Raw genomic sequence first — 16,559 nt, 5'->3', positions numbered from 1 at the left:
TAGCATAAATGATAGCGCACGAGACTGTTCATGCTTTGGCTCGAATTCGACCCTTACCACGGTCCCACATCCAATTTTTGCACCGCTCTTTTGTTCGATTTTAGAAAACCAAATAAACACGTTTGTCAACGCCGTCTCTGACGGGCGCTTGAATTTGCGTGCGTAACAGTATGACTAGGTAAATTCAGTGTCAATTGACTTGGAAACGGCAAAACGTATCTAATATTTGTTTCACAAATTCTCAGCACCAGCCTACCCCTCAACACCCTTACAAGACTTACAGACTGTTTCTGACACTTTGTATGCAAAGGGTTGACGAAAATATGGAAACACCAAAAGTCACAACATACTATACTAATACAGTGTAATAAAACAGTTGACTGACTCAAAACAGCTTCCAGTCGTCTTGTAATGGATAAATACAGGTCCGTCCTGTTTGGTTTTCATGGGAATCTTATGTCATTCTCCCTCCAAAATAGTAGCAAGTTCAAATAGCGATGATGGTGATGCAAAGCCATCACGCACACTTCTCTCAAAAGTAGATCACAAAGGGTCATTAATGTTGGGATCTGGAGACTATTGTTATTGTGGTCAGCGGAGCTGCCACAATTCGCCCTCGTGTTCACAAAACCAGTCCTGGACGTCTCGTATATCAGCATCACCACTGGGGAACGAACATTATACCATGGGATGAACCTGATCAGCCAACATGGTCACTTAATGCTTGGCAGTAATGCGACCTTGCAGAGTAACCGTGGGGCCCAAGGAATACCACGATATGGCTGCCAAAATCATCACTGAACCCCACCATGTTTCACTCTTGGGACGTAAACTCAACAGAAGTTAAAAACAGTGTGGAACAAAAATCATCCGACCAAGCGACTTTCTTCAACTGATATATAGTCCTTGGCTTCTGCACCACGTTTTCCTGCTACGGGCATTTGCGCCACTGATAAGTGGTTTTAGAATTCTAGCTCACCCTGCAATTTTGCTGCTTTGGAGCTCCCTTCGTCTCGTTTTGATGCTGACAGGGTTCGCGAGTGCAACATTCAGTTCTGCAGTGACTTTTACTGCTGTCGTCCTCTTATTTTCCGTCGCATTCCTCTTCAATGAGGGTCTCTCTCGATCAACCAACACATTTTCGTGCGCGTTGTGATTTAGCGGATCATGTTTCCCCTTTCGCCTGTATTCAGTATACAGACTTCGATACGGTGCCTCTTGAAACACCAAACACTTAAAGTGACTGGATTGCGGAAGCATCCATCATATGAGCCCCAACAATTCAGCCACGTTCGAATGCACTCACAACTGGATAGAACAGTCTTCTGACCGTGACTGACACTTGCAACATAATGAGGCCGCTTTCGTCGTCAAATACAACAGCGCAACCTGCAGGCTTGGCTAGCATCTGCATTTATGTTCAAGCATGCATTCCTCGCTGAGTTTCCATATTTTTGTCCAACCCTTGTACTGTGTCTAGTATTTGGGTATTGCTTACTGCAGTGTAGAAACAGCTGTAAAATATCGAGGAATAAAAAACAAACCACTGCTACAATCGCAAATGTTCTTTATGCTTTTCTTATATTTAGTCATTTGTTTGCTGTAGCCACATACTAAGCTCAAGTAAAGAAATGGGAACAGTTTGAAACAGTCTTCAAAATTCAACATTGACTGCGAAAAGAAATGACAGGTGTGTGTCTTCTAAGTCACACGGTCTCAGTTCTCCACTGTCTGCGTACAAATAGAGGGATATTATAGAGCAACATACATCACGAATTTGTAGACGTTAAAATACTAACGTTTTATTTCATGACATATTTGTCGTCGAATTTAAGATGATTTACGTTAACGCAGAAAAAATTTTTTCTCGCTGCCTCTCTCTCTCCTCAGTTGGAGTCCTATAACTACCCCCCCCCCTTTTGGACTCTACGGTTGCTGCCGGAAGCACAGTACCGTGGCATTATTTCACTCGATACTTCCGAAAGTCCTCCCCCATGAACCATGGACCTTGCCGTTGGTGGGGAGGCTCGCGTGCCTCAGCGATACAGATGGCCGTAACGTAGGTGCAACCACAACGTAGGGCTATCTGTTGAGAGGCCAGACAAAGGTGTGGTTCCTGAAGAGGGGCAGCAGCCTTTTCAGTAGTTGCAGGGTCAAGAGTCTGGATGATTGACTGATCTGGCCTTGTAACACTAACCAAAACGGCCTTGCTGTGCTGGTACTGCGAACGGCTGAAAGCAAGGGGAAACTACAGCCGTAATTTTTCCCCAGGGCATGCAGCTTTACTCTATGGTTAAATGATGGCGTCCTCTTGGGTAAAATATTCCGGAGGTAAAATAGTCCCCCATTCGGATCTCCTGGCGGGGACTACTCAAGAGGACGTCGTTATCAGGAGAAAGAAAACGGGCGTTCTACGGATCGGAGCGTGGAATGTCAGATCCCTTAATCGGGCAGGTAGGTTAGAAAATTTAAAAAGGGAAATGGATAGGTTAAAGTTAGATATAGTTGGCATTAGTGAAGTTCGGTGGCAGGAGGAACAAGACTTTTGGTCAGGTGAACACAGGATTATAAATACACAATCAAATAGGGGTAATGCAGGAGTAGGTTTAATAATGAATAAAAAATAGGAGTGCGGGTAAGCTACTACAAACAGCATAGTGAGCGCATTATTGTGGCCAACATAGACACGAAGCCCACGCCTACTACAGTAGTACAAGTTTATATGCCAACTAGCTCTGCAGATGATGAAACAATTGATGAAATGTATGATGAGATAAGAGAAATTATTCAGGTAGTGAAGGAAGACGAAAATTTAATAGTCATGGGTGACTGGAATTCGAGTGTAGGAAAAGGGAGAGAAGGAAACATAGTAGGTGAATATGCATTGGGGACAAGAAATGAAAGAGGAAGCCGTCTGGCAGAATTTTGTAAAGAGCATAACTTAATAATAGCTAACACTTGGTTCAAGAATCATAAAAGAAGGTTGTATACATGGAAAAATACTGGAGATACTAGAACGTATCAGACAGATTATATAATGGTAAGACAGATTTAGGAACCAGGTTTTAAATTGTAGGACATTTCCAGGGGCGAGGACTCTAACCACAATCTATTGGTTGTGAACTGCAGATTAAAACTGAAGAAACTGCAAAAAGATGAGAATTTAAGGAGATGGGACCTGGATAAACTGACTAAATCAGAGGTTGTACAGAGTTTCAGGGAGAGCATAAAGGAACAATTGACAGGAATGGGGGAAAGAAATACAGTAGAAGAAGAACGGGTAGCTTTGAGGGATGAAGTAATGAAGGCAGCAGATGATTAAGTAGGTAAAAAGTCAAGGACTAGTAGAAATCCTTGGGTAACAGAAGAAATACTGAATTTAATTGATGAAGGGAGAAAATACAAAAATGCAGTAAATGAAGCAGGCAAAAAGGAATACAAATGTCTCAAAAATGAGATCGACGGGAAGTGCAAAATGGCTAAGCAGGGATGGCTAGAGGACAAATGTAAGGATGTAGAGGCTTATCTCACTAGGGGCAAGATAGATACTGCCTACATGAAAATTAAAGAGACCTTTGGAGAAAAGAGAACCACTTGTATAAATATCAAGAGCTCAGGTGGAAATCCAGTTCTAAGCAAAGAAGGGAAAGCAGAAAGGTGGAAGGAGTGTATAGAGGGTCTATACAAGGGCGATGTACTTGACAATATTATGGAAATGGAAGAGAATGTAGATGAAAATGAAATGGGAGATACGATACTGCTTGAAGAGTTTGACAGAGCACTGATAGACCTGTGTCGAAAGAAGGCCCCGGAGTAGACAACATTCCATTAGAACTACTGACGGCCTTGGGAAAGCCAGTCCTGACAAACCTCTACCATCTGGTGAGCAAAATGTATGACACAGGTGAAATACCCTCAGAATTCAAGAAGAATATAATAATTCCAATCCCAAAGAAAGCAGGTATTGACAGTTGTGAAAATTACAGAACTATCAGTTTAATAAGCCACCGCTGCAAAATACTAACGCGAATTCTTTACAGACGAATGGAAAAAAGTGGTAAAAGCCGACCTTGGGGAAGATCAGTTTGGATTCCGTAGAAATATTGGAACGCGTGAGGCAAACTGACCCTACGACTTATCTTAGAAGAAAGATTAAGGAAAGGCAAACCTACGTTCCTACCATTTGTAGACAGAGAGAAAGCTATTGACAGTGTTGACTGGAATACTCTCAAAGTCTAAAGGTGGCAGGGGTGAAATACAGGAAGCGAAAGGCTATTTACAATTTGTACAGAAACCAGATGGCAGTTATAAGAGGGAGCTAGTGGTTGGGAAGGGAGTGAGACAGGGTTGTAGCCTCTCCCCGATGTTATTCAATCTGTATATTGAGCAAGCAGTAAAGGAAACAAAAGAAAAATTCAGAGTAGGTATTAAAATCCATGGAGAAGAAATAAAAACTTTGAGATTCGACGATGACATTGTAATTCTGTCAGAGAAAGCAAAGGACTTGGAAGAGCAGTTGAACGGAATAGACAGTGTCTTGAAAGGAGGATATAAGATGAACATCAACAAAAGCAAAACGAGGATAATGGAATGTAGTCGAATGAAGTCGGGTGATGCTGAGGGAATTAGATTAGGAAATGAGACACTTAAATTAATAAATGAGTTTTGCTATTTGGGGAGCAAAATAACTGATGATGGTCGAAGTAGAGAAGATATAAAATGTAGACTGCCACGTATGGATTGAAAGATGGAAGATAAATAGTTTGGACAAGAAGAGAATAGAAGCTTTCGAAATGTGGTGCTACAGAAGAATGCTGAAGATTAGATAGGTAGATCACATAACTAATGAGGTATTGAATAGAATTGGGGAGAAGAGGAGTTTGTGGCACAACTTGACAAGATGAAGGGACCGGTTGGTAGGACATGTTCTGAGGCATCGAGGGATCACAAATTTAGCACTGGAGGGCAGCGTGGAGGGTAAAAATCGTAGAGGGAGACCAAGAGATAAATACACTAAGCATATTCAGTAGGATGTAGGTTGCAGTAAGTACTGGGAGATGAACCTTGCACAGGATAGGGTAGCATGGAGAGCTGCATCAAACCAGTCTCAGGACTGAAGACAACAACAACAACAACAACAACAACAACAACAACAACTTCCGAAAGTAGAGCGCAACATGCCCTGAAATGTGCGACGCGATTTCTGTCGATCAAAGCAGACAGCTTAAGCGGCAGGGGGGGGGGGGGGGGGAAGGAGGGAGGAAGTTGGCAGGAAAAGTGTTCCTTATGAGCTATAGTCGCCCTCCCTCGTGTTGTTTAGAGGGTCTCTAAGAAGACTTAACTTCTCGACATGCACATATGTATCAGTAATAAAATTCAGGTATACAGTTTACGACGTATTGAGGAACAAATCAATAACAACCCGCACTGATAAAGTAAAATACGAAACGGAACTAATTATCAGGACCTAATAAAATTTCTATACCAGTTGTTACCGGCAATCTTATACGAATTCCCGAAAGGTTGAATGGTATAATTCTCCCTTTGCTTCCAAAGGATACATGGAGTATCTAACTATGAAAAACTTCAACGAAACGCTACTATTTCCTCCGAAACTGTGAGAAATAAGCCATTACCACCGTAGCCAGCAAACTGTTGGACCAGAACTTTACTGGTCACGCAAACGCAACGAGATCAACCACCGTCGTAGGTTAGCACCTATGATAATTAAGCATACATTGTCAAACTATGATTTTTTTTTATGTGCGGCCATCCTGTTAGGTCTTCGGTGATTTCACGAAATGTCGGGATTGTTCCTCTGAAAGGGAAAGGTCGATTTTCTTCCCCATCCATCCTTAACTCGTGGTTTTGCTCTGTCTCTAATGACCTCGTTTTAGACGGGACGTTAAACTCCAATCTCTTCCTTTTTGACAGGATTTTAAGTAATATAATTCGTTAGAGTTTAACACAGCGTTGGAGAAGCTGCGATCAAATAATGCCGAAGGCCTTCGGATTCTCTAAAATCATTGAGGGAAGTGGCACTCTAACGACTTGAAATTCGTTTGTAGAATGTGTAGAGATTCTCGAACAATTAGCGTAATAGTTCATGCAAGATGCCTACATGAATCATATCCTGAAGAACGGAAAAGAAACGGAGGATCTATTACATGACGATCAATTTGGCTTTTGGAGAGGTAGGTACCAGAACGGTAGTTCTGACGTTGCGCTTGACAATGGAAGCAAGACTTAAAAAATGAGAAACAGCGGAAATTAGAATAGCGATAAACATAGCATCAGAATTAGTCTTAAGGAATTCGGCTACCATGGAAGAAAAGTAACCTATGACGGACGAGCGAAAGACGACATAAAAAACAGAACAGCACTGACAAAGAGGGCATTCCTGGCTAAGAGAAGTCTACCAGAATCAAACACAGGCATTAATTTGAGAAACGAATTTCTGAGAATTTACATTTCGGGCACACCATTCTATAAAAATGAATAATTAACTGTGGGAAAAGCTGAGAGAAAGAATCGAAGCAATTGAGATGTGGTGCTATAGAAAGACGCTGAAAATTATATGGTGTGATAAATGCCGAGGCTCTCAGCAGAATCGGCGAGAAGAGAAACATGTGGAAAACAAAGGCAGGAAGGACCAGAATAACAGGACATCATGTAGTAACCTACATGGTAGTTGAGAAAGCTGTAGAGAGTAAAAACCGTAGGGAAAAACAGAAACTGGAAAACGACATCTAGCATAAAAAACTCAGCACAGAGCGAAAGTGCTACTCCGAGATGAAGAGGCGGGGATAGGAATTCATGGTGCGCCACATCAGACCAGTTAGAAAGCTGTAGAAAGCTGATGGAAAAAATAATTAAAAATTAGATAATCATCAAACATGGTGCGAATAATTTGAACTAGGACTAAAGAAGAAATTTCCATGCTGTTGTTGGAAGAACAATTAGCCGATGGTGATTTTGTCTGAAGCTTCCTGTTGAGTTTCGGCTCTGCACATTGTTCGGGTAGGAATGAACCCTAGTCATGTTGAAGAAACCATGGAAAACTACTCTCAAGATGCGTGTTGGAAGAGCTTAAAGCAGCCTTTTTCGAGCCCTATTCCTTTAAAACATGCCAGCTCTTCTAGCTCACATTTTTGCAAGATGCGGTAGTGGCTGTCAGTGCTGTCTCACTAGTGCGATTGCTTACAGTGAATCGACACGGTCGTGCCATCAAGAAAAAGACTGTGGGGCAACACAGTGTCAGGTCGAGTTAACTGAAGGCGCAGCAGGGCAGTCTGCTCCCATGCTCATCTCGAAAGCAAAAATTTTTTTTGTAAAGATAATACGCCAAAATCTGAGTGGAGTGCTTTTAACAAGATTGAGACCATTAAAAAGTATTGCAGTTTAAGAGAAAAAACAAGATTACGTCTTTAAGAACCTATTTTGAGCATTAAACACGAGGATCCTTAGAAATGAAGTCTATCGACTAAGTAGTGTCGAGAATATGACGCGAGTGGAACGACTGTACGCTAACAGAAGGGATCTGCTTGAAGAGCGGCCTCGGTCTGTAACCAAAGAAAAAGACGAGGACGAACAGAGCAGCTCTGGAAAGAACTGACGTTGGCGAAACTCCGATTACAGGAAAAGCCTTCTAATTAATGAGCGACAAAGGCAGTATTACCTTGATGCTTTGTGCTCTTGATTATTGCAACACTGTTCAAGTACGTCAAGTTGTCAACAAAACTGTAAAAAGATAGAGGCATGGCACAAACTGTGTGTGTGGAGATTAACAAGTAGTGGTATCGTGACAGTTACATAGCTGTTTAGTCAGGTTTCACAAATATTGACGGTCACCAATCCAAGATACGGTACAAGAGGCAGGTATTTCGTACCATGATTACTCGCTTCCCATCCTGTCATTCGCTTATGGGGCGAATGAACAATTATTTTCTGTGCATCTTCGTATGGTCTCCTATTCCTCTTATTATCCATACGTCAAATTTACAGTGGAGCTTTTTTTTTAATCTGTAAGACTAAAATCGTAAACTTTCGTGGAGGGAATTTTGCTTATTATCCAGTGATTCCTACATAATTTTTCCTATAAATCTGCAAACCAACTGGATGGAGCGCTATCTGCGTCAGAACTACTTCCTTCATGCCGGCTTGAATAGCCCACACATTAGAACAGTACTGCATAATACTTACAGCAGGATGTGATGGTGGTTATTGTTATAACAGTATTAGAATATGTTTCATGATAATGCAAAAAAATGCTGTTCTCGTTATTGGTCTGTAATTCTGTCTATTTTTCATTTTATAAACCAGATGCTGAAAAGTAGGAAGGTCATTGTTTCTACCACTGACTTGCAGAAAGTAGGTTCAAGTCGACAATAACCCTCTAGCATGTCAGCATTTACAAAACCTGGAGTTCAGGCAGCAAAAAATCTTCCACGTGGTCTTATCTCTTGGAGACAAACGAAAATTGCAAGTATGATTTGGAAGGATAGACATTTTTCTCCCTAGATGTTCCACTTCTTCGTTAGTAGGGAGAAAGGGAAACGTCTCTGGATGGAAATAACAAGAACGGCATAGTCAGTTACATCAAAACAAATACTTTGGTCTTATCTGGACCAAAATTTTATTTGGTTTAATATAACTTACGTCGTCGTTTCCGCCCATCGCATCCTATAATATAATAGTTATCGACTCTCTCCTCTTACGCAGAACTGTATACAGATCTGCGCCGAAAAGACTCACTGTTAACTTGAGAACGACATGGTCTCTCCGTGTGCCCCTTCCAGGTCAGTCGCCCGTGGAGAAGGCAGGTAACCACGATCTCTCGCTCCCTGCGAGCACTTTGGAAGCCCGCCGGTCCCTCTGGACGCCGACTATTAGCTTCAACGATCACAGAACTATGAGGCCCTATCGCCATCGCTCTGTGAAAGCAGGGCGCTCTCAATTTCCAGAGCTTCACTTGGCGTAAATTCGAATCCGAACACCACCAGGACTAACTAGAGCACTCTATGAAAAAGTTATAATATTTCGTTCTTTAGTCGAATCAGCGTCGTAGCTGCGGTTTGACTCACTCTCGTCTCAATTGCAGGCTTTCTCACTGAATCTGTTCTCAAATACAATCCTCTGTACGCTGCCGTCTCTTGGTTCGATTTTCCGCACTGTCATCAACCACCGAACCACAGTAATGTCCAGAAAAGTTCCACTAACGCCCCAAGGGAAAACAAACGACCAACGACCCAAATCATTAACTCCAACAAACAACTCTCTGTACTCTGGAACATTCTTGTAATCTAATATCTAACCCAACTTACGGAATAACCAAGCTCATTAACTGAACATTGCCGAGAAAGAGACACTTCTTCCAAACTGCGACTGCCCTTAATACTCGCTCGAAATTACAAAACTCGTGAACCAATATTACTGTTACATCGACCAGTCCGGAGACAGTTTTGATACAGTTCTCCATGCTCGTTTATCCTGAGCAAGCTGCTGTTCCTTTATATTGTTACTGCAGTCTACATTCACTTTAACTTCCCTTCTTGCCTATATTGCTTACTGTAGCACCTTAGTCTAGCTGCAATTACTTTAACAACCCCCCTTCCCCCTCACACACTAGATGAATCCTTGCCGATTTCACTGCTTGTCAGGATGTGCCTATATACAACTACCTTGTTTCACCCAAGTTTCGCAGTAATACATCCGGTTCCATCCACTGACAAAACATAACGTATTGATTCACGTATACACGGAGGAAAAGTGTGGATGTGTACCAGAAAGTTCGGCAGCCGCCTCACAGACGTATGATATTAGTTAAGGGTTTGGGCATCATCACTTATTTTGTTGCACAAATGGCAAAAATAGCGTCACTTCCGAAACTAATTCTTCCGACATCAGATGCATTACACTCCTTACCTTTATTTTAATTTTGTTGATATTCATCTTATGACAAACTACCTGCTCCATTCAACTGATCCTCCACATCCTTTGCCGATGTAATTTTCCTTGATCCCCAAAATGAAAACTTGCTAACTTCTGAGGATAAGCTGTATTAGTGCGAGCTGACGTACTTTCCAAAGTAGATAAAAGAGTACTTACGATCCGACAAACAGAGAAGAGGTAATGCGTTAATCGATAGAGTACACAGAAACATTTGTCGTAAAAGGCATCACCTGAATATTTTACAGCCCTATTCAAGGACATTCACAGTTTGTAATACAGTAACTTGCAAATAGCTTCCGACATAATCCAGAGGCCTGTAAGAATTATCGATGTGTATTAAAAACAAGATCTGATGAAATACTACGAATCCAAGATAATGAAAAAAAGAATAGCACAATTTTCGATTGCATTACGATAAACGTGACAATACTGTTCTCCCTCGAATTTATTCTGTTCAAAGAATCTGTTTTTGCTTCTGATCACAAAGCTGTTCTACAGCAGGGGCCATTACTGGAGGTTGGCTCTGCTGACTTAATTTAAAACAAGTTTGCCTCTTTTCTTTTTACTGTATATTATCTGGCATTACGATAATCATAAATATCCACAGAAAGAATAGCTTAACCCATCCCCCCCCCCTTCCCACGTTGTCACCATTACAGCCCCAGTTGGACAAAGAAGAGCAAGAGGATCGTTCGTGACCTTGATTAAAAAGCCTCCCAAACATTCGTCTCAACCGGCCCTGGCGAAACCATAGAAAATCTGAATCAGTCTGCGTGTATTGAGATCACCAGCCCACCTTTGAATATGAACGAGTCAATCTTCACACTGACCCACTTCGCTCGGTTGACCGTGTTATTTTATTTCTAATTTGAGGCGCAGTTTACGGCTGGTACCTTTCAGTACATCTGAGTAACACTAAACAAACAGCACATATTCAAAGCCACTGACAAAAGTTTTGCAGCTTCATAAGAATTTAGGAACAGTGACTGTCAATAAACGAGTAAGTGTCGTAAACTTCCCGTTATTTTCAAAGTGGTTTCTTAAATGCTGTGTAACGAAAATGTTTTGGAACTGCTATACAACGTCATACATCAAACAATGTAGACTAATTACAAGAATCAATGAAGATTTTAATCTGACTCCGCTCAAACGTAAATACAGAAATATATTCCCTTTAAACGTCAGGTTACAATTAAGTTCGGGAACAGCTGAAAACGTGCAGATCTTGAAGGTAAAAATGTAAACAACCATACTATTCATAACTGTAATCGATGGAAATTCACATATGTTTACTAAATTTGAGGAGCAGAGACGTCTTCACCTGCGATTTAAGGAGCCATGAGCTCTTTTTATACCGTATTCATAAATTTCACTGTGACAATACCACATCTCGTAAATTTAACGGCAATGTGGAAAACCAGTAAGAACGTCAGTTAACAGCAGAACGTATAATATACTGTATCTCTTCCATACGGAGGATCGTGATACGCTGGTCGCTGAAGCGATAGTAAACATAAAGAAGAAAAGCCACAGTCCAGCTGTACCTGCACAATTTGCTCGCCTCACAGTCCTCCTGCATAAGCGCCGGGTGTGACGCAGCTGGTGTAGCCATTTGCAGTGCTGCCCACTGGCGGGGAGACGGCTGAACCTCCCCTCCCCTCCCACCGCAGTCCCACGGAAAACCTGTTCCTTCTGCGGCGCAGATTGCCCCACTCAGCTGGAGCCCCCGGGGGAAACACAGACAATAGCCGCGCCGCCTTGCTCTGCCCTTCTGCAGCTACCTGCGATACGACCGCGCAGCCCGAGCTCGGAAACACTTTTCACGTACAGTGCCTGACTGCCTGTTCTGCCAGGAGACTAGGAAGTACGAAATAACAAATAACGGGAAGATATCAGGCGCCACTAATTTCTTCGCGTTTCGTTCGAACAAAATGTAGGGCAGTTCAAAATGAATACAGCGATTACAAACTGCTCTTGAGTATTAGCGGATAGCGATACACCGATAAGGAAGTTTTTCACGTACTTATAGATGTTCCACATATGACTTCTCTCTGTCACGTGGACAATCCATTTCACGCCACACATTCCGATACATACCATAGTTCTGTGTTATCGGCAAAGCAGACACATGCACATAAAAATCTGACACGGAACTTTTCAGTTATTCATTACCGCGATCGGACAGGCTTCCGTTTCATTGCGCTTGCGAACTATTTGATATTTGAGCTTGCTCTTGCGTTCTCCGAAAGTCTTATTGATGTATCGCTATGCGTTAAATAATTAAAGCCGTCTGTAATGGCTATATTCATTATGAACTGTCGCACACAATGAAAAGGCAAAAGAATGTTGCGGGAAGATCACCAGAGTTTACGGTTGCTCACCGGCATTAGAAGCAACGTAAACGATGTCCCAAATTGTAGCTTACCAGACATAATCCAAGTGACAACATGCATTTGTTTACGTATAAGAATACCGATACATACTATTGTTCGGATTTCATGCAGTATAACCGTATGTGAAACTTCAAAACGTGAAGAAATATTTTTTTGTTCTGTGTGCTGAAAGAGATACTTCTACTTTTACTACACGCAAGTGAATTATTTTTACGTAATACAGATTGCTGAAGTAAGTAATTGACATAAAATATTCACTTACACGTTATATATTTCAGAAAGATACGACATTCCTCTAGTAAGTAATATCGGTGCCATGATCTGTAAGAAACTCACATTCCAAAAAAATGTTTTCGCTGACTACACACCAGCAAGAAACAGTACCTCCACTACACGGTAGCATTGGTAATGTTACGGGCGACTGTACCACTAAAACGGAGTACTAAACGCAGTTTTCCTAAATTCTTTCACCGAAGAAGATTCAGTAAATATTCCAGAATCTGAATCAAGAATAGCTAGCGACATGAGTAATTTAGAAGCAGATATCTTCCGTGTAGCAAAGCAACTTAAGTCACTCAATAAAGGCAAGTCTTCCGGTCCAGATTGTCCCAGTTAGGTTTCTTTCAAAGTGTGCTGATGAGATAGCTCCGTTTTAGCAATCATATACAACTGCTCGCTCGACAAAATATCCACAGCTAAAGACTGGAAAGTTGCACAAGTTACACCAATACACAAGAAAGAAAATTACGTAACCTGCTAAATTATAGGCCGCTATCACTGACATTGATTTGTAGTAGATTTGGGAATACATAGAATGTTCGAAAATTATGAAATACCTCGAAGAACAACGAAATTACCTGCCCAGCAGTATTGGCATAGCTATCTGATTCAGAGGTGCCGAATCTAGTTGTAACGTAGTGAATGACGACCATGGTGTTTCTAGTTACCATTCAGAGATAACCATACAAAACAGGGTGCTTCTCTTAACTCGAATAGTACATTTGAAAGAATTCAAGGGCTAATTGTTATCGTGTTTTGATAAGAGTTGACACACCGCTAACGATGACCTTGCTGAGTTGCAAATAATTGAGTTTCATCTCGTGTGGGAGAACGTATTGACTGGGGTGTTGCTAAAGGAACTGTCTCTATGTTCTACGCAAAACCTGAATCATGTCCTAGTCTCTGTTCTCTCACCCTACCACTCTGCTACTTTGATCAGTGAAAGACTAAACGGTGAAATAAAAAGAAAAAAAAAATGATTCAAGTTCTTAGCTACAATCAAATAGTGAGACAGCAATCATTTATCAAAGTTATGAACGAATAGTCTCTTTTGCGATGATCCTAGACGTCGTATTTTATGCAACTTTAAAATATACTCCGCCGCGCGGAATTAGCCGAGCGGTTTAGGGCGCTGCAGTCATGGACTGCGCGGCTGGTCCCGGCGGAGGTTCGAGTCCTCCCTCGGGCATGGGTGTGTGTGTTTGCCTTTAGGATACTTTAGGTTAAGTAGTGTGTAAGCTTAGGGACTGATGACCTTAGCATTTAAGTCCCATAAGATTTCACACACATTTGAACATTTGTAAAATAGACTCCAAATACACATCGTACCAGAGAAACATTCTTCTCAAACCTCAAATCTCAATAAGAGAATAATTTTACTTGCTGATGGATACTATACGTAATCACCAGCTTGTAACTGCATAAATGTTCATTATAGGTGTAGAATTTCGGTGCAATAGGAATTAGTCAAATTTTCTTGAATTACTAACAACACAAAACGTTGTTGAAAGTAATTCTTAACAGCAGTCCATTGATATTTACCTGCTCGTTGTGGCTAAGAATGCAGGAGTTTCTAATGTACGACTGCTTACAATGCAATGGTATAAATTAAGAGCAGTCGACGGCAAGAAATACACGGGTGCATGACGAAATCGGACATTGACATTAACTCTAAGCAGAAGGAAAGTAACCACACTATAATATTCGTTGTACTTTTGTAGTCCCAGCTGTGTGGGCAGGTTTCCGCTTTGGTAACAGGCTTGTAGTAGATATACAATATGAAGCAGTAGAAATAGAAGTAAATATTTTAATTAGACTGCTCACGAAAGACATAGTTAGCAGTATTTAGGTAGCTTGCTCAAGCGTCAGTTTCCTCCGTTTAAATAAACCAATGAATCCTCCCTTACCAATAATATTCTTTGGCAGAAATCACCATGTATTGATAGAAATAAAGGTAAAGACGACAGGTTGCAGTAATTCCAAGAAACCTTCATTCATCACAGTCGAAGTGTTCCTCTTCCATAAAGAATAAAAGTTTTATTTTGTTAGAAATAAAACTGTCAACACTTCGGCAACTGTTCCAGGCCGGTTTCGCCTAAGCATACACTTAGAATCCTCCTTAATTTGTAGTGTTTCTTTCTTCAAATCTATTAAGTCAGTGTAATGCTACCTATAACAGCAAACATAACATAAAAATGCGCTGTTAATTTTCATCAGAACAATAAAATATACACTCCTGGAAATGGAAAAAAGAACACGTTGACACCGGTGTGTCAGACCCACCATACTTGCTCCGGACACTGCGAGAGGGCTGTACAAGCAATGATCACACGCACGGCACAGCGGACACACCAGGAACCGCGGTGTTGGCCGTCGAATGGCGCTAGCTGCGCAGCATTTGTGCACCGCCGCCGTCAGTGTCAGCCACTTTGCCGTGGCATACGGAGCTCCATCGCAGTCTTTAACACTGGTAGCATGCCGCGACAGCGTGGACGTGAACCGTATGTGCAGTTGACGGACTTTGAGCGAGGGTGTATAGTGGGCATGCGGGAGGCCGGGTGGACGTACCGCCGAATTGCTCAACACGTGGGGCGTGAGGTCTCCACAGTACATCGATGTTGTCGCCAGTGGTCGGCGGAAGGTGCACGTGCCCGTCGACCTGGGACCGGACCGCAGCGACGCACGGATGCACGCCTAGACCGTAGGATCCTACGCAGTGCCGTAGGGGACCGCACCGCCACTTCCCAGCAAATTAGGGACACTGTTGCTCCTGGGGTATCGGCGAGGACCATTCGCAACCGTCTCCATGAAGCTGGGCTACGGTCCCGCACACCGTTAGGCCGTCTTCCGCTCACGCCCCAACATCGTGCAGCCCGCCTCCAGTGGTGTCGCGACAGGCGTGAATGGAGGGACGAATGGAGACGTGTCATCTTCAGCGATGAGAGTCGCTTCTGCCTTGGTGCCAATGATGGTCGTATGCGTGTTTGGCGCCGTGCAGGTGAGCGCCACAATCAGGACTGCATACGACCGAGGCACACAGGGCCAACACCCGGCATCATGATGTGGGGAGCGATCTCCTACACTGGCCGTACACCACTGGTGATCGTCGAGGGGACACTGAATAGTGCACGGTACATCCAAACCGTCATCGAACCCATCGTTCTACCATTCCTAGACCGGCAAGGGAACTTGCTGTTCCAACAGGACAATGCACGTCCGCATGTATCCCGTGCCACCCAACGTGCTCTAGAAGGTGTAAGTCAACTACCCTGGCCAGCAAGATCTCCGGATCTGTCCCCCATTGAGCATGTTTGGGACTGGATGAAGCGTCGTCTCACGCGGTCTGCACGTCCAGCACGAACGCTGGTCCAACTGAGGCGCCAGGTGGAAATGGCATGGCAAGCCGTTCCACAGGACTACATCCAGCATCTCTACGATCGTCTCCATGGGAGAATAGCAGCCTGCATTGCTGCGAAAGGTGGATATACACTGTACTAGTGCCGACATTGTGCATGCTCTGTTGCCTGTGTCTATGTGCCTGTGGTTCTGTCAGTGTGATCATGTGATGTATCTGACCCCAGGAATGTGTCAATAAAGTTTCCCCTTCCTGGGACAATGAATTCACGGTGTTCTTATTTCAATTTCCAGGAGTGTATGTTTCGTACTACATCAAATTGAAATACAATTCTAGCATATGTTAAGTGGCAGAAAATGTGTACAGCACTTGTCTACAAGACCACTTATTTCCTGCAAAGAGGAAACGTATACTAAATTCTGTGATGGCAAATTTGATATACCTAAGTTTTTCAGAATGAATCTTCAAGTCATTGCTCTACTCTTTTACTGCCCAGTCTGGATCCGCGCGACCGCTACGGTCGCTGGTTCGAATCCTGCCTCGGGCATGGATGTGTGTGATGTCCTTAGGTTAGTTAGGTT

At 42.6% G+C, this 16,559-nt stretch overlaps 1 protein-coding gene across 1 annotated transcript in view; it reads right to left on the bottom strand.

Moving 5' to 3' along the window:
* The window catches only part of LOC126175765 (DNA oxidative demethylase ALKBH2-like), a 160,065-nt gene extending 148,442 nt beyond the window's left edge, over positions 1-11,623 (bottom strand). The window contains exon 1 of the mRNA XM_049922737.1: positions 11,496-11,623. Coding sequence (XP_049778694.1) covers positions 11,496-11,563 — 68 coding nt within the window. The 5' untranslated portion in view covers positions 11,564-11,623. The remainder of the gene's footprint in view (positions 1-11,495) is intronic.
* Between the last annotated feature and the right edge of the window lie 4,936 nt (positions 11,624-16,559).

Source organism: Schistocerca cancellata, chromosome 1, assembly GCF_023864275.1.
Source record: "Schistocerca cancellata isolate TAMUIC-IGC-003103 chromosome 1, iqSchCanc2.1, whole genome shotgun sequence".
Lineage (NCBI taxonomy): Eukaryota > Metazoa > Arthropoda > Insecta > Orthoptera > Acrididae > Schistocerca > Schistocerca cancellata.
This window is presented reverse-complemented; position numbering and strand designations above follow the sequence as displayed.